At 41.1% G+C, this 24,149-nt stretch overlaps 2 protein-coding genes across 4 annotated transcripts; one reads left to right on the plus strand and one right to left on the minus strand.

Moving 5' to 3' along the window:
* Nucleotides 1-30: 30 nt before the first annotated feature.
* ASB3 (ankyrin repeat and SOCS box containing 3) lies at nt 31-23,646 on the plus strand. Of its 3 annotated transcripts, none has more exons than XM_086744227.1 (10): nt 31-550; nt 13,999-14,212; nt 14,600-14,758; nt 15,798-15,910; nt 16,497-16,632; nt 17,426-17,603; nt 18,942-19,139; nt 20,531-20,782; nt 22,926-23,059; nt 23,378-23,646. In XM_086744227.1, exons 2-10 carry the CDS (start codon nt 14,017-14,019, stop codon nt 23,644-23,646), a joined length of 1,635 nt encoding a protein of 544 aa, XP_086600353.1. In that variant the 5' UTR covers nt 31-550; nt 13,999-14,016. The 3 variants fall into 3 exon arrangements, with proteins under 3 accessions (XP_086600353.1, XP_086600354.1, XP_086600355.1); XM_086744229.1 differs by lacking the exon at nt 31-550 and adding an exon at nt 13,514-13,575; XM_086744228.1 differs by lacking the exon at nt 13,999-14,212.
* On the minus strand, nt 3,017-13,626 carry CHAC2 (ChaC glutathione specific gamma-glutamylcyclotransferase 2). The gene is made up of 3 exons (XM_086744232.1): nt 13,492-13,626; nt 7,800-7,835; nt 3,017-5,704 (listed from the first exon to the last, which is right to left on the minus strand). The coding sequence occupies exons 1-3, from the start codon at nt 13,624-13,626 to the stop codon at nt 5,321-5,323; spliced, it is 555 nt and encodes a 184-aa protein (XP_086600358.1). The 3' UTR covers nt 3,017-5,320.
* Nucleotides 23,647-24,149: the final 503 nt, after the last annotated feature.

The raw sequence follows: 24,149 nt of genomic DNA on the forward strand, positions 1-24,149 counted from the left end.
GCGAGCGGCGGGAAAATGGCGGGGGCGCGGGAGCCGCCGCTGCGGTGTGGATAACCCGCAACTGCGCGGGGAAGGCGGGGGGGGGGGCGGCGGAGCCGGGGAGCGCTCCGAGGGGCCGCCCCCCGGGGGTGTTGTGTTATTGCGTGGCTGGGACAGGAGGAGCCGGCCCTGAGGATACCGGCTGCAGGCTCCGCAACCGGCCCCGCGCCGCCGTGGCGTGGGCTTTTCCGAAAAGTAACCGCCTCTCCCGTTTTAGTCCCCCTTTTTTTTTTTTTTTTTTTTTTTTACTGAGTACCACCTGTCAGGCGCTGAGGAGCTTCTTGCCGCAGCTCCCCTGGCCCGAATCCCGCGGAAGTCACCCCAAAAACGAGAGGCCCTGTTGCAGCACCGCGGAAACGTGCTGGAGGGTTTTGCGGCGGTGGTGAGGTTTTCAGCAGAATACAGGGATTCTTAATAAATACCAGCAGAGCAGGAGCTGAAATGTTGAATGAGAGAGGCGTGTGAAGGCCAAGAGAGCAGATGATACCAGGAAAAATCCCGGTGGAGAGAGGTAACTGGGGATGGCGCGCCGGGAGTTCAGGTGGTTGGGTTTAAGGTGTTTGCATTCAGGCCGTGCTTCGTCGCTGTTTTGCCACAGCTACGTGTGTGTGTGTTTGCGCTTTCGCCTTTACACTTGGCAAAAACCCGTCTTGAGTCCGAACTGTTTTGAGTAAATGATTTGTAACCCCTGGGCTGACTTTTGCTTTGGTCAGAAGAATGATTTCCAGGTGTGAGGTGGCTTAAAACTTTACTAAACGGCTGCGTCAGGTCTAGTCAATACTTTTGCGCTTTGCTGCCATCGTTGTCTTGCCAGGAGAATCCCCACAAAGAAGAGACCCAAGTTGTAAAAGACCAGAAGAACGCAGGCAGGACGTTTGTTTGAGATCAAGGTGGGGAACAACTGAAAGGGAGCTGCTTGAATAAAAAGGCAGAGGAGCAAGGAGATGGCTTTAATGTGGGAATACTGAGGGAGTGTGAAGTTGGAATAATCGGGGCTGTGTTGTAGTTGGTCATCAAAGTGAGCGCGCAGTCCATGTCCAGCTCTTGTAGAAGACTGTTAGAGAAGCATAATTACTTGAAAAACAGTCTCTTTCTAATCTTGTGACAATTACGTACTTGCGTGGTAGAAAGTCAAGATACAGGGCCCTGCTGGGGCTTGCTATCCTGGTGTCCATCTGCATCCCCCTGCCAGTCAAGCAGCTTGGCAGAACAGAGTGCAAAATCAGTTCCTAAGGACTTTTTTGTTGTTGTTGTTACAAGAAACAGACATACAAAAACAGATCGGATGGGGGAGCTGTAGGATTGTGTTCTTTCAATGTCCTCAGGTCCTTAGTTTGAGTAAAGCCTGTATACCAGAAAGAAGGGATGGGAAGGGATACAAATCACAGTTAAACTGGTGACGTGACGAACTTGAGGAAATAATGATGTAAAGCAGTCATATAATACTGATGGATGATTCTATGATTCTATGATTCCACAATCAGTTTTGTAACTGTGTTGCTTTAGCTTTTGAGGGTAAGTGGTGTTCAAAATGGTTTTTTTTTTTCCTGCTTGTAAGGGGTAAGTTATCCATGATATTTTGAGCAAACAAGTACATTTTTTTTCTTATGCTTCTTAGCAAAATTGCCTGAAATGTTCAGACTTGTACAGCTTCTGTTAAGACTGTATTTTTTCCTGGTTTTTGTCAGTTCTTAAAGACCTGCAGTATGACACAATGTTATTTTTGCATTTGTGGTGAAAATTGTTTTACTGAATGTGTTAAAGTGATTTTAAGAATTACCAAACATTGTATTATTCTGTGCAACTAAACTGCACTTTAGTTATCTTTGTGAAGGATTTTCATCAAATTTTAGTTTCTAGAAAGCAGTCTAGTCTAGAAAGACCACATACCACACAAATCAAACTGTCTTATTGCAGTCTTAGTACAAACCTTACATCTTTTCCCCCATAACTTAAATTAATACAGGACTTTTATTTGGGAGATTCCGAAATATTTTACAGCTGTATCAGCTTAGGTACTCCTCAAAGATAATCCCTTTCAACTGCTGGGCAAGTTCCTTTTTCTTACTAATGGCTTTAGACATTTCACTGTGCAGTCACATGTGGTTGCATACTGCTATGTACTGCTTCCTTCACGCGTGGAAGGACAGAGGTGCTTGCCAACCGCTCGGTGATGCCAGTCTGTGGATCCCAGGGAGTAAAATCTGACAACGTGGATGGATATTGTCTCCTTAAACAGTGGCTGGAAACAAGTTGAGGTAGCTTAGTGTTTGTTTGTGTGTGTGGTTGTATAATGAAGCCATATCTAAAATCTCTACAATTTGTCACAAATTTAGATTTAGTTCTAACCTGTAGGGAAAAAAAAAATCAAAACATATGGCATATAAAAAGGGTACGTTAGGTTTTTTTTTGTGGTGAGTAACAGATCTGAAAGCACACTGAGCTTTTGTTGGTGACTGAAGCTGTAGGCAGAGTTGTGGCTCAAATCCCATACAGCAAGAACCAATACATATTTCGAGTGCTTCAATTAATTCCTAATGTCGACACAGTTTAAGACTGTGTAACAGTAGCTAGCTCCTGAATAGTGTTTTTTGTCATTAGATCTAACAGCATGTCAAAACAAGATGCAATTAAGACACACATGGATGTCCATCCTAATATGGATACACTCTAAATAAACGTAACACTTCTGGAAATTCCTTTGTCCAACACCACTAGTAAGTGTGATGCATTTTTATTGTACTGAAGTTGAATGCACAAACTGGAATGTATCATTACAGACAGTACCACAAGTTTTATGAATCTGGACAGCAAATGAACCAACAATGTCCTGCATGTAATTAAAGACACAACATGTAGAGCCATATATAATCACAATACCCCAACACCGTGCTTGTATTTAAGTTTTAAAAAGGGAATCATCACTGATGGTTTTGGATCGTTAGTGAGTGCAAGCATCCCCCTGCCCTGTTTTAAGGAACAAGATTAAGTCTTTGAGGAAAGAATTTTTAAAAATGTATAGAGTGGACATGCCATTGTACGTGTTTGAACTTCACTACCGCTTGCTTAAATCTAAAGCAAGCACAAGAAAAGTAGTGCTGTTGTTGGTTGGGTGTTCTTGAGGTTACTCTTCTTTTCAACACTTAAATACTCCTGAAATAAATAACACGCAACACTTCTAACAAAAGTCAAGTGTCCAGTAACACTGAAGAGTTACTCTTTACGTCAAGGTGAATCAACGCATGCGTAGCGGAGCCTGCTCTCTAATGGTGGTGTGGGTGATGGTGACCACGGTCCATCTTTGGCGTGGGAAGTCACTCAAACAGCTCCAGCTTCTGGAGTCTCACTGACTGTCAGTACGTACAGCCACCTGGACGTTCTGGCCGTACTTCTTTCCCGCTGTGCAGCTGAATTAGTTGGAGTGGCTTTTTCGCTCAGTTAGGGCGATCTTAAACCAGCACAGTGCAGTGGGGAATCAAGACCTTTGAAGGACGGTCGTAACTCCAGTGTACTAATGGAAGAATGGGGCCTCAGTACAAAGGATTATTTTGCTCGTATGACCAGAGGGTTTGCTTCTGCAGTTTAGAGTAGTCCTTCAACTGATACCCCATCCTGTACTCTTAAAGCAGCGACATTCAACTATTAATAGTAAACAGTACCTTCTAAAAACTTATACACTTTTTTTTTTTAACCTCCTCAATGAATCAGTGCTTGAGAGATGCCAGAGGCATACTAAAATTATAATCTGGTACAAAAAAAATACAGCTTTCTTGGTTAAATATTTTAAGTGGTCTAAGTATCTCAAATTTAGGTTTGAATTTTAATATCCTATTTTCTGCTCATCTCGCCGCCTTTCTCAAAGGTTTCCTATTAACAATCGTTTATGTTCCTGTTGGTGGCCAAGTGAAATAATAGCAGCTTGCTATTTTGATAACCCTGATATTTTCAAGTAGTTACAAACATAAACCAGGAAAATGTAAAGAAGAGAAGTGGACAACCCGTACAGCAGAAACGTATGGGTTTTGCAGTTACTGACACAAAGTATAGGCTTCCGAGCTACTCCTAAACACCTAGACATTCTCTGCATGAGAAAATGTGACAGCATGTGGTGTTTGAGATAGGACCTTTTGCATATTAACATACAAAAATAGACTTTGTTAAAAGTTAGCAGAAATAACTTAAATGTTTGAGAAGCAAGACAAAACCCCTTGTTGGGGCGGAAACTCCATTCACTTACGTTTTGCGTAACGTAAGCCCGCTAGCCTAAGCTGGTCGCTTTCTAATGCTCTTTGTTTGGATGTCCATACAACACATGTAAGCTCACCGAAAAGAGGGTTCCTTTCTTAATAACCTTTTGTCCGTGAACCCCTGAAACAGGGGTTGAAAATTACCGGCTTAAAATCTGTCCTCAGAGATTGGTGAATTTTTTTTAAGAGATGGGGTTACAACATCATCTAAAGGCAAATAACGGAGATGAGAGTTTCTGAACGTTCTTGCCGCTTTGTGGCTTCAAGTCATACTCTCAGTTAAAGTTAACATTTGGGCTTTATTCTTTATATTAATCTTAAAAAATAAAAGGAGGCACTGAGATGTCACGGCTTGTTTGTGTCAAAGTACCCTGTGCTTTGGTTTTCAGGGGCTTGATATAGTGAGCAAAGGGAAAGAATTATCTCCTTGACAATGAAACCGTTTATCCTCTGTGTTTAAGGACAAACTAGTATATAAAGGGTAAGATGACTAATTCAGTGGAATAACTTTCAGTGAAGTTGAACATTGATGATATAAATGTTCTACTACGCACTTACTATGCAATTTACAACAACTACTTAACATTTATCTCTTTGCCTGCACTGAGCTCCACGCCTGTGGTCTTGAATCAGAAAGAACTATCACTTAAATCAATGAGAGTGGTATCTGAATGCAGATTTTCATCTTAAAAATATTCTAAAGATTTATTTTAAACCTGAAATAATAATTTATATTTAAAAAAAAAAAAGCTAAAGTTGTTCTCTCGGGATTTTCATAAAGATGTAATCTTTGGATAAAAACCCAATACACCAAATTCAAACCTAAACCACTTCCCCTGCTCCCCTTTCTGTAGAGTCCTGAAAGAATGATTTCTGTAAGAGTGTTTTAATAACCAACTACTATTTTGAATGCAATATTAAAATAAATAAGCCAGCATAGTACAGAGAAACGTGCCTCCAAGTCATATAACCCACTGTGCAACAAAACGCTTCCTCTGAAGATGAAGCAAGATCATTAAAAGAATGAAGTTACTTTATAGACAATTTAGGTTTCGATGCTTTTCCAAGAGTTCCCTTACTAGTTTCTCTAAGGAGAAGAGATGCTCATCTGCATCTTCTGGTACGAGATTTCTCATAGAACTAGCGAGTTCAAACAGATATTCTGTGTTTCTTCCACTAGGACCAACTGCGCTAAAAATCTGTTGAGCGATTTCTTCTAGAGGTGCTGGACCCAGGTAGTTAGGGTTGTCACAAGTTCCAATGTATAACAGTACATCAAAGGGTTTCACTGACAGGTCTTTTGGGTAGAAAGCGACGGTTGTGGTCCTGTAGCCTCCTTTCTCTCTGAAGTCCAGGTACGCCTTTACTTCACATTCTTGTCCAGCTGGCAATCGGTAAGCAACACCCCATACACACCCCTGCAGAAGGACAGAAGGAAAGAAAATCCAAGCAGTGTTTAAAAGCATACTCAAAAATTAATGTATTTCTATTGTATTTAGGTAAAAGTCTCTTTAAAAAATTAATTTTCTTCCATTTTCAATCTTTTTATAGCTGTTTCTCACAGTGTTTGTAGAGAGTCCCAGACTAAAAGGGCTGCTTTACGTAGGAAATTTTCAGTCCAAATGGTAATTACGCAGATTGATCATCCACTCTCTTGCTAATGCTGAGGCCTTTCTTACAAAACAAAGGGTTTGCAATTAAGTTTGAAGTAGTAAATAGCCTTGTCAGGGCTACTAAAGCGCTGGCAAAAAGGACCTCGCAAAACGTGTACCTGAAAATTAGAAGTTTTAAAATAGTGCCAAATTCGAAGTACTTTTGATTGGGTCCTTTCTCTGTTCAGTTGCAGTTTCATTTCTAAGGACCTGGGTGTCACATCTGTTACACGTACTGGGAGGGATGAGCGTGGTAACGTTACCGCTCTGAAACTGAATCAGAGAAGAAAAAGCTGAGAGATTAACCTTCATTCTGCACAATGAAACGTGGCACATCCAGCTCCTCAGCAAGCACTGTTAGGATAAATTTTATTCCTGTCTTTGAGAATCTGAATATTTCTTCATCCTTCTCACAGATAACGTCTCTGAAGAAGTATTTAATGTGATGTGGTTTAGTTACACTCTCCTGCCAAGTTTCATATAAACAAATCAGTGAGGTGTGTGTAGGGATAGATTTGCATGGGGTTTTTGTTTTGTTTTGAAGTAGCACAGAAAAATGCTGATGGTCTGTTGTTACCCACTAAATGCTACTGGGATGCAGATTCACTCAGCTGTCTGGGATGCAGATTCACTCCAGCTATCCCAGGAAATGCGTTAAGTTTTACAAACAGCCTCTTCTGCCCGTGTTACTCTCTGCAGTTAAATCTGCCATTCAGACCTGATTTGGTGTTGATAGCAAATTATATACGCGTGTGGTGGAGACAGATTTACATCAGACAAATACTGCTAGCTCATTCATTTCGTGTTCAGTATAGGGAATTCTGCTAAGATATCTTCAAAATAAGGTTACCTTTTTAAACCGCAGAATGAGTAACTGGTATTAGAGCAAATGACTTGTCATATCATTCGATATTTATGTGTAAAGTGTGATTATCTGGCCACATCAGTTTCTGGAGAAAAGGGGGGAAAAAAAAACCCTAACCAAACCAAACTGGTTTGCTAAGGGGAAAAAAGTTCCTACGGTAACAAATAAGTGTGCTTACCAATACAAACTGAGTCACAACAAACATAACCATTCTTTGTCTATACAGGCGTCCCTGTAACATAACCGTACCCAGCCGTTCAGTAATATGGAAACAAAACCCTTACTAGAAAGGTACAGAAAATCACAGTCGGAGACAGCGCGCTGCATTCTGCTGATTTTGCTAACTGCAAAAAACAGTTGAAGTTTTCAATTGCTGCTAAACTTACCTCTCTTTGTGGCTGCTCTTTCAGGGAAATAGATCGGTAGGACAGCAAGATGGTAATTGTATAGATAAGCAACTGTAAGTAAAAACTGACAACTCCCCAGATACCCATCCTCTGTGTCTTATGGCCCGGTGTGGTGTGGCCTTGCCCTCCCTCTGCTTCCATGCCACCCTTCCTCTGGAGGCACTAGTACCTGCAGGGATTCTCTCTCCTGGAGCAGCGGGATGGGATTCCCTCTCTTCCCTCTCCCATTGGAGACTCGGGCCAATGACAGTTTTCTCTAAACAGGAGCTAATAATGCACAATATTACGTAGAAACCAAAAGCACACTTGAGGCATTTAATTCCTTAAGCATTTTATCTGTGTAGCTAAAAATAAAGCAAGGGTATCTCCTTTTTTATCACTGCAGTGTGGTCTTGATTTGTTTGACTGATTTGAAACAGTCAAGAGTCATTGGTGCAACTCCAAAAAATTTTGAGAGAACTTTTAATTGCACTAAAGATAACTCAATTATTTGCTTGTAGAGAAGCAAAAATTAATAGAGACTTACTACACAGGCTGAGAATGCAACGCGACATTCTGTACACTACAGAACAGAACAGGAGTACTATACCTCAGCATCTTCAACCAGGGTCACAACTCTTCCAGGCTAAAATTAAAAAAAAAAAAAAAAAGTTCAGTTAGAGGCTTTTATCCTAAATCACGCGCAAAACCAAAACAAGAAAAAAAAACAATTAAAAGTAATGAAGGGGTCAGAGAACTAATCCAGGACAGTCTCAATAAGGTCTATTTCTTTGGGGTCCAGTATAAATATTGTCTGAGAATAGCTTTTGATCTGTATCAGATAAACTGTAATAAACAAAATGTTAAATTCCAAGTGGCAGGTGTCTGCAACACAGAAGTTAAATTAAGGGCAGTCATAAACGGGGAGGTTTTGAATGCCCTTGCTTTGTGTGTGCTGTTCAGACTCAATTCTACCATTTAAAATGGTGACAGTAATTCTTTAATGTCAAACTATCCTCAGTGCGTCCTCCTCAGCCATGTTGCTTCTCCACAATACTATGCCATTTTTTTTATCTTCGGACTGATGATGAGGTGAACCTTCTCACATGCATTCAAAAAGTTCATACGCAGGCATGCAGAATAATGTAACATAGAAATCTAGCTTGCAAGGTATTACCACTTCTGGCTTGGTTTGCACTAACTGGACTGTAGAAAGTGTTAATTAGACAGTATGACACATGGCAACTCCTAGGTTTAAAAGCTCCTAGCTAATTAGATGGTTTTGAACAAAGAAATCTGATAAAAATGTTTAGTAAGCACCATGTTATTCAAAGCTGAAAAAAAAAAGTTTATTGTGCAAAAGGCTATTTTCCCCTTCTTTCCCCCCTCCCAGCTCATTCTCTTGTACTGGGCAGAGGGAGGATACCTTGGCAATGGCTTATTTTTCCACTGAGTTGCTTCTTGCAGGAAGAGTAAGAAGCCAGTTTGTAAATACTGAAAAGAAAACTGTTGACATTTGTTCTATAAACTGGAGAATAAAGTTTTAGAACATAAAACCCTATGGAAAGCTGCATTTGTAGTTTAAAATTGCTAATTTTGACATCGAATTAGCATACAGGTGTCTTTGGTCAGAGGTAAGGGAAAGCAGAGCTACTAGCATTCATTCAGGTCAATTAACAGACTGGGAATACACACTGTCAGAACTGCCATGCTGAGATAAAGACCAGCGGTCAGCCAGTTAAGCACGCTGTCTTTTTTTAAACTCTCTTCCTAAGCACCTGGTACTGCTAAAGAAAGACGCGCAGAGGCACCTCCGTAAGGAGCTCTTGGCATGCCTGTATGTGTGTGTGGGTGTACACACAAATAGGGATGCTCCACTCCACGATACGCTTTCCTGCCGCCGACAGAGTGTCAAAACCTATGCTTGCATCTTTCTTTGTCTTAGTTACCAACACATCCCCTTTTCTACCCATTTGCCCAGGTAGTTCTAGTCCTTTTATGTACTCTGACAGATCTCATTGCAGTGAGTTCCAGAGATTAAATATGTAATTACTGAGTTTTGTTTGTTCTCACTTTTTTTTTTCCCAGTTGAGCCTTGCTTTATGGTAGTTTTTCGTATTCCTGCTATTTTTAGTTTGTTTCCCTTTATAGAGAAGCAGTTCCACACCTCTTTCTGACCAGGATGACCGCCCCTCTCCAGGCACTTTGTATTTCCACGGTCCAGCTCTGCCATAAGAATTGTGAGATGTCACCTCCCCAACCAATGATTCATTTCCTCACCATTCTACTTTCTGGTTTTATTCTCCTAAAGACAGCTTTTCTCATAAAACTATCCCTAATGTCACTGTGTTAGACTCTGACAGGTAATACAGAACCTTTTATTGTCGTCATACTTGTGGTTACTCCCACAACGTCATGGAACAGTAAATTTTGTCTTTGGTTTTATTTTTCTGCCTCTGTGACGACTGCTGTGTAGTTAGGCCAGCAGCTATACTCTTACATGTTAATGTGAGACTGGGATGGCTCCACCATTTGTCTTTATTACAGAAGTGTATATGTTTACATAAATATGTGTGTACATATACGTGTGGCTTAGTTTTCCATACAGCTCTCAGTTTTTTCCGTAGCCATTAATACTTCCCTGACTTGTGTACTCAAATTGGTCACTGAGATTTTGTAGATGACGGATTAAAGAGACATTCTGTGGTGGAAACAGCTTTCTCTTTATTTCCGGGAATGCCTGTACCTGACGCCTAAATACTAAAGGAAAATCTTCAGGTTGGCTGTGTGATGAAAGAATGATCTTCCCGTCTAGGGAAGGACGGGATATTTTTTGTACTGTTTTGCAGAGTCCTCGTCTTGTGTGGAATTACCAAAACGAAACACAGGTATTACCCCTGCAAGCTAAGTAAAGAAAACAACACATCTATAAATGTCCGGCTGTGTAACATAAACCAAAATAATTTTTGTCGTGCCCAAGTACTGGCAAGGGCAAACTTGAGTGATCTCCTAAACCAGATGTCTTTGAGGGATTTGTCAGCTCTATGCAGCCTGCTGCCAGGAAGGCTGACGCAGCCAACCTCTTGATTTATTTATTTATTTATTTATTTTTCAGAAAGGGAGGTGTTAAGTTTGCTAATAAGCAGGAATGTAATAATCTTAAATGGTTTCCTTAAAAGCAAAAGTTTATTGAAACATAAAGCATAGCTTTTTCTATTTTCCCATGGCTCATTACAGCGTAATAGGAGCCTATCTATCCGTCCTTTCCCCTACAGCTCCTCGCTGGCAGCCATCCAACGGGAAGAAACCACCCAGGGAAATCAGGGAATCGCGGAGGTGGCAAGGCACCTCAGGAGATCCTTTAGTCCAACCTCCTTTTTTCTCCGTTTCACCTTTAACAAACTAAAAGCCCTTCATTATCTTAAAATGATTTAGCCTTAAGCTGACCCAGTAATTCTGTGCATGCAGAAACTCCGAGTTTTCTGTTTGGACAGTAGCAGCAGACAGCTGGAGCTAGATTAATCATGTCCTTGAGTTTCCCTGGTTTTTTGGTTTTTTTTTTTTCTAAGCACAGTGGAGGGCTAGGAACAAAGAGAGTCTCTGGCAGAGCCAGAATTGAGATTCCCCAAACATCAGGCCTGTCGCTGTGCCGTGCGGGACTGGGGAGAGCCGCTAAAGCGAGCGATCCGAAGCTGGGAGGGAGGAGGGTTGCAAGAAGAAGCCAGACCTCACTGTTTTGGTAGCAACAAGCTAGTAGTCTGGTTCAAACCATATTGTGATAATAACAGCTTCAGGCTTCAGCCCTTTGCAATTCTGATGCCATTTCTTCCTGAAACATGCACTAAGAAATTTGAATTTGCCATTTATGAAAACACTTCTGTTACTTACTCAAGTCTTTCTAAGCCAGTAACTTTTTTATTCCAGGGAACATTGTTATTGCCTGGTAAAATTCAAGCTGCTTTAATATAGTACTTGGAATAGTCCTCTGAAAATCTTATTTTTTTTAAATACAGCTAAGGCATAAGTCGCAGTATTATTTTTTTTTAAGAATGCAAAAGAAAGAATCAACCATTTCTTGATGTGTCCTGACAAAACTTTTTCCAATTTAACATCCTGTAAACTATGTCCCCGTGATTAAACGTCACCTTATAACTAGTTAACTGTCTGATTACAGTATGAGCTGAGCAGTTCAAAGTGCGAGTACAAGGTCAACAGAGTGTTGCGCTAAAAGCTTGCGGCCATTGTACGTAAAAGTGCTCTGTACGTTTTTGTTGCGCCGAGCGTGGAATGTTGGAGCAATGAGTGTTTTCAGGAGAGATTTTTTTTTAACTTGTTGGCTACTATTTTGTTGCTATTACTGTTTTATTTAAAACGTGTTAGTGCTGAAGGGGCAGTCGCGTTTGTAGCTCGCTCACAAGAGATGTAATTAATCTCCGACGTCAGGGACTGTAAAGATTTTATATCCTAGAGCGTTTGGCCTGGTGAAGCGGGAGGTCCCAGCTGTGTGTTTTCTCGGTGTGCGCTGAGGGAGCCTTTTTGCCTTGCAAGTAGGAGTAACAACTCACAGACTGCAGGAATACAAAAAGGCATTCGCTTGTTGACGCTCAGAAAAAGCGTATTTTGTTAATGCTAAGTGTTTTGTATAAAATATAAAATAAAATGCATTAACCAGTCTACATAAATAACGACCTGTATCCTCAGTCTGTCCAAACAAGCATCTAAACAGAACACAGCGTGGGCTTCTGTGGGGTTGGTTTTTTTCTTGTTTTAAGGCGTGGTAGGCCTGCAGATGAAGGTTCTGGGTATGACCTTCACTGGGGCAGAAATATGCTGGTTAGTAGTAACCCGGCGTGGCCATTTTGCAAAATTTCCAACATCTGCACACAGACAGTCACTCTGAGCGTTCCCTGGAATTTCATCTCTCCCGGCAGAAGGTAATGCAGTGAGGTCACCAAGGCTACTTGCAGAAAGGAAGAAAAACTGGCCTGTCCAGGCTTTATTCCTTTCTGAAGCCTGAAGAGTAAGACTTTCTCTGTTGACTGATTGTGTTTTTTTATTTTATTTATTTCTTTTTTTTAAAGCCTGGTTTCCTAAGTAGGGGAGGCTGATGGGATCACGCTGTTATATACCCCACCCTAACAACTTCTGCACATCCTTTTCAATTCACCCAAATTAAGAGAGGAACAGACATTTCCCCAGTGCTCACACAAACATAATCTTTGACAAAGGATGACTGGCAGATGAGAAATGAGTGTTCCCCCTGAGAAAGCGAACGCTAGCTGTCCAGTGAGACAAACCGACCGAGCCAGCCGCAGATACAGCGTGGAGTCACCAGGTCAGAGGATCAGGAAAGTGCACTTTCATGACACAAAACCGGCGTTCACAGTAGGTAAACTGTTAGCGAGCTGTACGCAAGTGTCAGTTCCTACACGTTTATGATCAGTTTGCGTTTCTGGTTACGAAATCGTAAGCAGCGTCTGCAGCTGTAAATAACAGTCCTGCCACATCAATGTCATTCACCTAACTTGCTGGCTGCTTCTGTAACCTGTTGTTGCTTTGAACGTTTGTTGAGCTATTCAGAATTATAGAAGGGTGATAGCCCTTCGATGGGGAGGGTGATACAGGTTTCCAAAGCAGAATAAGACTCGGTTATTCTCATCCTGTGGCTTAAAAATACGTATTTTCGCATGAAATTGGGAATGCTCACTTTGGAATTTTAGTTTCTTGGTGGGTTTTGGTTTTTTGTTTTTTGTTTTTTTTTTACAAATGGTAAATATTTTCTCCATGAGGTTTCATTTGAAAGCAAAAAAAAAAAAAAAAGCTGAAAAACAGCGAGGTAGTTAACTCAGGTCAACGCTTCTGGCCTTTACTTACTAATTAGCCTTTCTCCTCAAAGCCTGACACGCACACCGAGGCATTTTCCCTTGGTTATTTAGATTAATAACTAATCCGGTTATTTTTGAGCTATTAGAATGGACCGACAGTTATTTCTGTTACCACTCTTCTCTCTGAAGTTCGTTATGTTGCTTGGTTGGGTTTTTTTTTTTTTTTTTTGCACCGATAGCACAGAAGGAGATGAATTTTGGGGCTTCAGGCAACACTTCTCGCCACAGTGCAATAAATCAGAAGTGAAAGCGGCAATTTTTAAGCTCGGGATTTGCCGGAGAGGGCCGGAATGACTGGCATCGGCAAGCTGCTCCGGGACACGGGCCGGCTCCCCGCCCGGCTGGCAGCGGGATGGCGGTCGCCGCGCCGGGAGGCCCAGGCCCGCGGCCACCCCTCCACCCCCCGCCCCGCCTCACCTTGCCCGGCACCCCGCGGTGATCGGTGCTGCCCTGCCAGAACCGCCGGCTGTATCCCTCGATGCGCCCCACCATCTTCTCCTCGTAAGGAAAATCCACTTTCCAGATGAGGGAACCGTAACCGAACACCCACATGGCCGACCGACTGCCGGGGCCCGCCCCGCCCCGGCCCTGCGCACTGCCGGCGGGGCGGGAAAGGCGGCGGGCTTCCCTCTGCGCCGGCGGCCGGGCTGCGGCAGGGGAAGGCGGCCTGAGGTCGGTTGGCCCGGGAAAAGATGCCCCAGCCCTCCGTAGCCGTGCCTCCCAGGGAGCTATTGTCCCCCCGAAACCCCGCAACTCCCCCCCCAAAACCCACAAACCGAGCCCTCATACACGTATCTTGCACTAACAGGCTTCTCTTCTCCTCTTTCTTCCTCCCCAAAAACCCACAAACCGAGCCCTCATACACATATCTTGCACTAACAGGCTTCTCTTCTCCTCTTTCTTCCTCCCACCTTCCCCCTGCAGAGTTTGCCGTACGCGAGGATGGATTTCACCGAGGCCTATTCTGATCGGTGCTCTGCCGTGGGGCTGGCAGCCAGAGAAGGCAACGTGAAAATGCTGAAGAAATTAATTAAGCAGGGGTACAGCGTCGATGTCCCGGATAACAGGGGGTGGGTGCCCATCCACGAAGCGGCAGCTCACAATTCGAGTGAATGTCTGAGGCTGCTGGTTCGTGCAGGTAAGGAAAATTCCGTGTGAAATAGCATGATTTTTCTTCTAAATCCCCCTGCGATATGAAACAGAAATTAAATAGATTTCTCTTGCCATAATTCTAACTTGTTTTGTAGATTTCTGTGCAGTTTCATAGACACTGACCAGCTCTGGTAAAGACAAACTGACATGTTGTAGCCTGTGAATGACATTTCATATTACTTTACCCTCTCTGCCCAAGGCGGGTGTCCGCGTAGGGCCAGCAATAACTGACGCAGCTGTTTGAAGGAGTTGGTGACAGCATGTTCGTGGATACGCTGTAGGCCACACATCTCAGTTATTTTAAGAAAATAACTGTGTTTTCTCATTCATTGCTAAACATGCTTCTTTTTCCCTCCATTATTCCCATTTGTAGCTCCATCTGATGACTACATCAATTCAAAGACGTTTGAAGGGATGTGCGCGCTGCATCTTTCGGCACGCCACGGGTCTTTGGAAAGTGTTCGTGTTCTTCTGGAAGCTGGGGCTGACCCAAATGAAGTTACCACTGAAGCGACCACTGCACTGTTCCTAGGTGAATCCTCAAGAGTTTAAATCATCTGATTACTTACACTTATAGTTTTACTCACCTCCGTACCCAGGCAAACATCACGGCTGCAACGTTACCTTTGTTTCCAAGTCTATTCACATTTTATTTTTAAACAACTAAATAGGTTATTTGCTTAAAACAGTTGGTAACAGGCAGCACTTGTGGGGAAATAATCACTAAAAGCGCACTGGGTCATGATAATTAACACTCTGTGTAAGTGCTTACATAGATTAGACAGGGCCAAGGGACGGTCCTAGGGCTGCATATCCAAGATGTTTTTAGAAAGGAAGAAGTTTATGGTCGGGTTAGTCCAGACTGTGTAATGGGGCTATGGCACAGCTCTGTGCTGGATATTGAGTACTACAAGCCAGAGGCACTCCTTTGGTGTGCTCGTGCACTAATACTCTAAAAATTATTCAGCAGCAACTCTTGGCAGGTCATCTGTCACCGCATCAGGCTTTGGCGGTTACACGGGAACAGTGCCTTGGTAGAATTGTTGTTGGCAAAAACTTGAGGATGAATCAGGGTGCTAAAGAAGGCTTTGTCAGCGAATGCAGTAGCATAAAGTAAATATACACATTATAAATTAGTTTTACATAAGTGTTTAAAACAGTTTTAAACTTTTTAAAAGGAGGTTTAAGTTTGGAGGAGTTTGTTCTAAGCTAGCCACTGGGCTTCACGGCTTTGGGAAGCTGCTGCAGTTACCTGCCTGCGGCAGAATTGTGTCTCTGTTCCACGGGAACAAGGGATGAGGGAGACTTGCTTTTGTTACCTGCGTTAGCACAGCATGGGTGGAATTTTAACAAGTCATAACTAAAAATTTTGTGGGTAAATTTCCGTTCTCCAACTCTATTTTGGAGGTGTAAATGTAAAAGGCAAGCATATGTAAGGCAAGTTTAAAAGAATTACGATCATTGTGTCAGGAAGTTAGCGGTGAGACTGTTTGAGTTATTCAATGAGTTCTGTAAATCTAGTTAATAAGAATTGGTTTTTTTTTTTTCTTTTTTCACTATTCTATTTGAAGCTGTTGAAAATGGACATGTAGACATTGTAAAGTTTCTGCTCCAACACGGAGCAAATGTTGAAGGCCCTCATTCTTGGTCTGGATGGAATTCTTTGCACCAAGCTTCTTTTCAGGTAACCTGTAAGTGTGTCATATAATTTTTCTGTACCTGCTGTATTCTGAGTGCTAATTTGTCTATTTTTTGCCTTTTTATCAGGTAATTTTTCCTAACCTAGCCTAGGAGTCCTAACGTTAAGGTTGTCTAAATGCTGAAGGGCTTGCTGTGCACTGAAGAGTGTATCTGAAACTAGATGAGATGTTGATGTTGGGAAGCAATAATTATTTAAGTATTACAAATATTGCATGTACTTACACGCTCAGATATTGTACAAGATTTTTTTTGAGAAAGAGTTCTGTTTAATATCTCGTAATCAGTGCGATATATCACCTGTTCCCAGAATAGAAATATCTTAGCTTAATGGTTCTAATAAACTAATTTAATTTCCATTTCTATGTGTTGTGTAAATGAGCAGATGTGAAAAATAGAATTAAACTCGTCTTAATCTTTTTTTTCTACCATTAATTTTTCGGTACACCTTTAGAATATTGACTGTATTGCTTTTTTTTCTTATTTCTATTTGGAATGCATGGGAAAAATAGATTATACCTATTCCCTGGGGTTTTTTTTCTGTTGGTTAAGAATAAAAACATTTATTTCAGGGATGCACTGAGATAATGAAAATACTCCTGGAGAAAGGGGCAAGCAAGGAATCTAAGGATGACTTTGGAATTACACCTTTGTTTGTTGCTGCTCAGTATGGAAAGCTGGAGAGTTTAAGACTGCTTGTATCCCACGGTAAGAGTGATCGTTCATTTAGCTTCATGGTTCTTAAACTTGCATCAGCCTGTCACCAGATACATGCCAAAGCAGAACTAAAATTGTCATAACTTCAAATTTTAGTATTTTTTATGTAATTTTAGATGCAGATGGGTATGCAAAACCATCTTAATTGCTTAAATCTTGTTTCAGTAGTTTAAGGTAGTTTTCAGCAAGCGATGGTAGGAAATAATAAATTAAAAAAGATTAATGGAAAGATTAAGGATCATCGGGGTCTTCTAGAAGCCCTCAGTAGCGCTACTGTAGTGGTCTGATTTTGATGACATTGCTCTTGTAATAGGATATTGTTCAGGCTGAGTGAAAATATCTCTCTCTGGTCGTAAAGTGACAGCAACAGTTTCATTCAGATAATGAACAAGTCTTACATGTCTAAGCGTGTGTGTCCTGACACCCAGAATTAATTGCCGTAACTGTTAAGCCTGAGGGTGCCGTGCCCTGACCAGAGAAATCATACTAACTGATCTGCCGAACAGGGATTGATTGTTAAAGGATAATCGCAATCGAAAGGTTGCCTAGCCCGTTGCCTTTCCTCCAGCATTTTATCTCCTGCTGTGCTGATCTTTGACAGAGTTAGTGTTAAACCACTGACTGTTTAAAAAGTTAGCAAGAAGCTAGTTGGTGTTTCCTTATTGCTGTGGAAAACTTGTTGTGTTGGGAAGTCACTCTGTGAAAACCAATTAATGAATAACAGTAATTGGGTGTTATTTTGTGTCCTGTAGTGGTGACGTAAAGTCTTGGCTTTTTTTGTTAGGTGCAGATGTGAACTGCCAAGCTAAGGACAGGGCCACTCCCCTGCTGATTGCCGCGCAGGAGGGCCACACAGAATGTGTGGAACTGCTGCTGTCAAAAGGGGCAGATCCAAATCTCTACTGCAACGAGGATAACTGGCAGTTACCTATTCACGCAGCGGCTGAAATGGGCCATAAAAAGTAGGTGATTACAAAGACATTCAGACAGAAGATTCTGGTAGTAAAAACCTAATCGACAAAGAGGAAGTTCAGCTCTGTAAGGAAGGAAAATGAGTTCTCAAGCTGATTTGTAGTTTAGCATTTCTAATTCTTTCTGTCTTTTAAGTGCTTGCTAGTAGTTCCAGTAAAGTGAATGACCATTTTGAGTTCAGCATCTAATCTGTGTCTGTCTAATCCGTATCCTGACGCGTTTAGGGGGTTCTCCACGGTGCTGAATCAGATACCAGTTCAGTCAATAGCCATATTACTTTCATATTTTAGAATATAAATGACACTAGCATGTGCTTTGAACATGACTTGAACAGCTCGTAGAATTCTAGTCCTGACCATTAAGTAGCAGAAGTAATCGTATACAAATAATGAATTGGCTGAACCAGACAGAAAACAAAAGCCACAAAACAGTTCCTTTAATCCCGCTAGAAATGCATTTGTAGCTTTCCCCAGTCCCAGTGATGTAAGTTACGTTCACAGCAGAAAACCATGAGCGGAAGGAAGTTCCCAGAGTAGCAGGCCATTGCGGAGAAGCGTGTCTCAGGAATGCTGGGATTTGCACGTGTGTGACAGCACTTAAAGTGAAATATATTAATGGTGACACTAACTAACTGCAGAATTAGTAGGAGCCTCGATCTTAACCCCTAGCAAAAGCAGGTAATCAGCTGAGTTGTCATTAAAGTTTGTGTGTCAAATTGATGCCTCTCGTCAAACTGATGGCTGTAGTAGCTCAGAAACTGAAGATGAGTTAGTGAAGTTGTCAGTACTAAAAATGTCTTTAAATCAAATGCTACCTTCCTGTCTTTTGCAACAATAAGTAACTGGCGACCTCTGAGCAGCACCAGTAAGTTCCAGTAGTAGAGGAATCGGTGTTTGTCACTAATCCTTGTTAGCTGGAAAGGATGTGAACCAGAGGTGTGAGCTATGAAACAGAATGGTTTTTCTGTTTCACTATCTCAGTGAGTGTTGTTGAACAGAAGTAAGTATTAATTTTATTTGCAACTCCCATTGTCAGTTTGCTTATTTAATATGCGTATTGCTGTAAAAGTGTTTGTTGGATAATAGGAATATCTGTCTCTGGTTCAGCTTAAAATATTTATTGCCAGCCTAAATCCGTGCCAAAGCACGATGTTTGCTAAGGGTCTATGTATGAAATGCTAAAGATTGTTCTTTTATGCAACCTCAGTAGTGAAAAAACAGGTAGGATTTTCTCCCGAACTTGTAACGGCCATGTGAAAAATGCCCATAAGTTTACAATTAATTATTGCGTAAGATCACAAAATAAATAGTGTTTGTAAATATTTGCAGGATATTAGAGCTGCTAATACCAATTACGGATCGGATTTGTGACAAAGGCAAAGACAAAGTGAGCCCTGTGTATTCAGCGGTGTACGGTGGTCATACAGAATGTTTGGAAATGCTGCTCAAAGAAGGCTACAGTCCAGATGCGCAAGAGTGCCTTAACTTCAACTGCAGATCGCCCATGTGTATGGTTTTCCAAAAAGAGTAAGTATTTTAATTTATTTAATTTTGGAGGAAATATAATAAGGTATAAAAGCTTCTTCACCTGATTGCTATGTATCATTTAAGATTTTGCCAGAATTCTAGTTAGTTCACCCTTTGTAGACACTTCTCCTCAGGAACAGTGATGTGAGGTAATGTGGCTAGTGCGCTGCATTAAGGAAAATATCTTTATTAAAGGCTTTTACATCTTCTTAAAACTCAGATTCTAACAGAATATTTCCTAAGCCAACTGCGATCCTATTAATTAACAGCGTGCAACTAGTACACACTTTACAAACACATATTCAAACGTATTCAGCAAAGAATATCCCAGCCTCAATTGTTCACAGGGATGAGAACACCAAGGCACATTCTCTCTATGTTAGTATTTTGGATAAAAAATGTTTGCAGGTGACAAACTTCTAGAATCTAAGAAGTGTTAAAATATTTCATATTTTGATTTTTCTTCCTTAAATAAAAGAAATCAGAACCAGTCCCACATGGAAAACAAGAGGCCAAACACCTGCCTTGGTGTTCTCATCCCTGTGAACAATTGAGGCTTGTACACAGGTGGGTAGAGGCTATTTCAGGAATTATTTTTTATGAGAAAGCCTGTTATAATTAAAAATTATGATCTTGAGGTGATGCGCTTTTTTTTTCCCCCCCAGGGTAAAGCTATTGAGAGAATTAACCTTTCTGGGATATTCTTTGCTGAATATGTTTGAATATGTGTTTGTAAAGTGTGTACTAGTTGCATGCTGTTAATTAATAGGATCGCAGTTGGCTTAGGAAGTTTTTTTGAAACTTTACCAAATACATGCCATCAATCTACAATGCCGTAATTGCAATAAATAACTTGCTAGTTTCATAATGTTCCCAAAGTGAAAATACTACAGTAATATTTTGGTTGAGTTTATCTGGCTAACTAAAAGGGCCTTTTTGGGAGAGGACAATCAAGGAGAGAATTCTTTTTTTTTTTTTTTTTTTTTTTTTTTTTCTAAATAGTGAAAGTGCATCCCAGTGACTGTTCCTGTTACAGCCTCTTGTGTCTCTGGTCAGGCTGCAGGTGATTTTGATTTGCTTGAGGCAGGGACTCATCCGGATCCAAAACGGTGCCTGTGAAATCACGCATCGGGGTACGAGGCAGAATGTTCTTTTCCATATCTCCGTACCCGATGTAGCAAGCACGTGGTGGTCTCCTGAACTAGTTCTTACATTTTAAACTGATGCTTTCCAGAAAGAACTGCAGTCAGACTGGCATGCTGGGTTTTTCTTTGGTGTGGGGGGATTTGGGGTAGAAGAAATTTGCTTTCTTGGATGTAAGCAGCGAAGTGGTAGATGCTTTCTGGGGTGAAAACTAACTGGATGTCCTGTTCCTCATGTGCTGTTCACAGGTTTTTTTATTTCATTGATATTTTCCTGAAATACCGGATCACCTTACTTGGGATTAACTTGGGACATTGCCTATTCCATGAAAAGTTTACTTTGTTTCAACGCTTCTTGAAGCTGGGCTGTTCGCTGCCTTCTGGGGACCAGTTATCGGAGTTCATCACTTACACAATTAAAGCGCAGGAGGAGTACAAGGAATGGCTGCCTTATCTGCTCTTGGCTGGTTTTAATCCCGTGAATTTAATGTGCGGATTCTGGTAAGCAGATAATGTCAGCTTGTTTACTTACACTTTGTATGCTAATCTGCAAAGCTATTGCCAATGTTATTTAACGCGTGCTTTCGGAGGATAGTGCTTGATAATCACTTGCCGTGATCGGGAGTGATGAGGATTATGGAAAGTCTGAAATAAGTCATTCACTGGTAATGGCTGGATTCAGCAAAACAAATTTCTTTTAGGAAGAAAGCCAGAATGGAGAGTGCTTTATCACTACCCTGGAGAAAGGCATGATTTCCCAATTTTTATATCGAACGTCTCTTATTAGCCCCCAAATGTAGTTGCAAATAGCGTGTGTGTAATATGGCAATGGCAAAAAGAATTTCGAATACCGAGAAGGTCAGGAGAGATGGGGAAAAAAATGTAAGGTGAAGCTGGGCCGAGGCTAGGAGGAGAGAAAACAGGTGCAGTTAGAGATTGTGTTAAAGAGAATAACATGGCAAAAATTCCACTCTGGCTGGTTGGTTGGTTTATTTGTTTCTGTTTAAATTATTCCACATACAAATAACGGCTTGGTGATGTTTTGTATTTAATTAGGCACACAGATTTGAACTTATATTTAAAATTATGGAGTATTTGTATTTTCTGCTGGTTTTTTTTCTTGTCTGTGAAGATGACACTTAAATTTTACTACCATGTCTCAGCTGTTAACCAGATAATGTGAGATATATAAACTCATTACGTGCGTAACGGTTAAAGATATCATGGTTAAGATATCGTTGGTAGTTTTACGTGCATTCATTTGCGAGATTCTGTTGACCTGGCATCCGTGGCTTCCTGAGCAGTAATTAAGAGGAGCATCTCTGAAGCGGGTGTATCTGTGCTTCTGTAGATCGTACTTATTCATAGACGACTAAGCGATTGCAAAAGTAAACACAGGACTGCGATTCAGTGAGTAAACAAACCTCACTGTCCGTGTATATCATCTATGATGCTTTTTGATATTTTGTTACGTAATCCACAAATACTTTTATACCAATCACTTCCTTTGTTTAAATACCCACTTCTAAAAATACCACTTAGCTCATCGTAATCTACAAAACTGATGTTTTTGTAAGCTTAACTTCAGTATTAACTATTCTGTCCTGGAAAATAACAGGGGGACAGTAGATAGCAAATGACATTTATGCACGTGGTTTATTAACTGTTTCTGGCTCCTTGTGCAAAGCAACTGTATAGTCAATCGTAAACTGGTCAGTCTGGAGCACTGACAATTTTGATTACCAGTGGGAAAAGTAAAATCGCCGTTCTATTAAAGAAGGCTAGGCAATGAGATCTCTCTCCTGTATGGCTTTCAGTGAATGTATGAAAGTTCAGTCAAACATGAAAAATGAAATAATAAAAACTAGAAAGGAAATAATATAACTTTGACATTAATCTCTTGTAAAAAAACAAGTGTATTAAATTATTTTTAGTCTGGTATTTTTGTGTGTTTAAAGCGTTTAGATTTCCAGTCAGATGACAATTCAGGATTGTCTACATCTAGTCGAGAAGCTGTTCTGTGAAATTGCACGGCTCTTCATCACGTGACATACTAAACCAGTTAAACCTCCTTACACACTTTGTTCACCTAAGCTATTTGTTAAAATCCTTGACACATGCGAAAGACTTGAAACGGAAATCGTACTGATTTCTGAATACATATACATGCAATCTGTGGTAGAAGGAGAGTTTGAAACACTTGCAAATTTGGAGGGGTTTTGTTTTGTTTTAATAAATAAGCAGCTGAATATATGTGCATTTTTTTTTCTTCCAAAAGTGATGGCAATGTTTATGATGCTCTGGTGTCTTGACCTCTTAGTAAAATTACGGTGGAAATGGAATAAGAAATCAGTGCAGAGGAGAATGTTCCCTGTTACTGAGCCATTTAAATTTCAGAGCAGATATTTTCCTCTTACAGTCTAACTTATTTTTAAAAAGAAGTAGAGGTAGATAAAATTGCATTAGTAAAGGCTTGTGCTGTCAACATTACTTTGTATTTCTCTTTAATGGTTTTCTGTTTCTGTGCTTAGGATGTAGGTTGTTAAGGATTTGTTACAAATCAGTGAAGCTTTCATGCCTTGTTTCCATTATTATATTTATGGTATTGTGTAAAATGATATTTTAAGGGAGTTTTGTTACGCAGGATTTTCTCTGTAAGCAAGAATGCCCTTAATTTCATCCTGGAGTTCACAAACTGGAAGAGACTTCCTCCAGCTGTAGAGCAAGACCTTTCAGAATACAAAGAGAAGTTCACTTGGACTCCCAAGAGCCATTTTGGTAAGCAGTGCTGTTAGGAAAAAAAGTCTGTGTGTGCCAGCTTCCAGGCTGTGACATAGCTTGTCCAGAAACCGGGGAGCAGAAGTAGCAGTTACCCTAAACAAACAAACAGATAAAATGTATTTGAATGGATTTTACTCATTACATCGTTCAGTTCATGGTCAGCGTGTTTTAAGTAGGTATTCTCGGTTCAGGCTACGTTGTCCACTTCAAATTAATGCATGTGCTGTAAAATATGGGTAGGGACTGTAAAGTAGTGCTGTGCCTTCCTGAAATGAGGACACTGTTCACTGTTTGACTTGGTTTTTAATTTTTCAGCCTTCATTCCTTCCCTGTCTCATCTTTGTCGTCTTGAGATCCGGTCCATTTTGACGAGTGAACGCCTGCGATCGGACCGGTTTATCCGGGAATTGCCGTTGCCGGCTTGTCTCCAGGACTACCTTCTCTACTTAGATGTACTGCGAGTCAACGCTATCCCAGAAGCGGAGGATTTTCTGAGACAGAGAGAGGAGGGAGCTCCCTCTACCAGTCACTCCAGCGCCGAAGATGCAGAGAGGAGGGACGCCTGTAACACCAGTGCTAGGTGATGGTGCTGCCGGTGACCGTCCTCTGCGGCTGCAGGTTTTGTAATGGCAATGGAGAACAACTACTGCTCACAGTAATAAGTCTTTTCATGCCATGCTTTTATACTGTATCTACAAGTTTGTTGGAAGTTCTACGATTAACTTGTTTAAAAAGTCTGTTGAACACTTTCTGGCTTTTGAAAGGAAATTTTTAATTCTTATGGAGTAAAATTAGCTTGTTCAATGAACATAGCTTACATAGTGGTCGAAATCTGTTTGGTCACACTGTTAGTAGACACTTTATTCTTATAGTACTGCATATACCAATGAAATGATCTGAAAGTCAAGGAACACAATAGTATTGTTAGGAGTGATCTAGCTGAACCAGAGACAAGAAATATAAGAAGGGAAATTGTTTGAAGGAACAGTGATTTCCTTTTTTTTTTTCTTTCTCCCCGGCCCCCCCCCGCCCCCCTTGGTCATCTATTATTTGGTGGAACGTCAGAGCGGGAGGCTGGCTCAGAGCC

The sequence above is a fragment of the Chlamydotis macqueenii genome, chromosome 3, assembly GCF_036417535.1.
Source record: "Chlamydotis macqueenii isolate bChlMac1 chromosome 3, bChlMac1.mat, whole genome shotgun sequence".
Lineage (NCBI taxonomy): Eukaryota > Metazoa > Chordata > Aves > Otidiformes > Otididae > Chlamydotis > Chlamydotis macqueenii.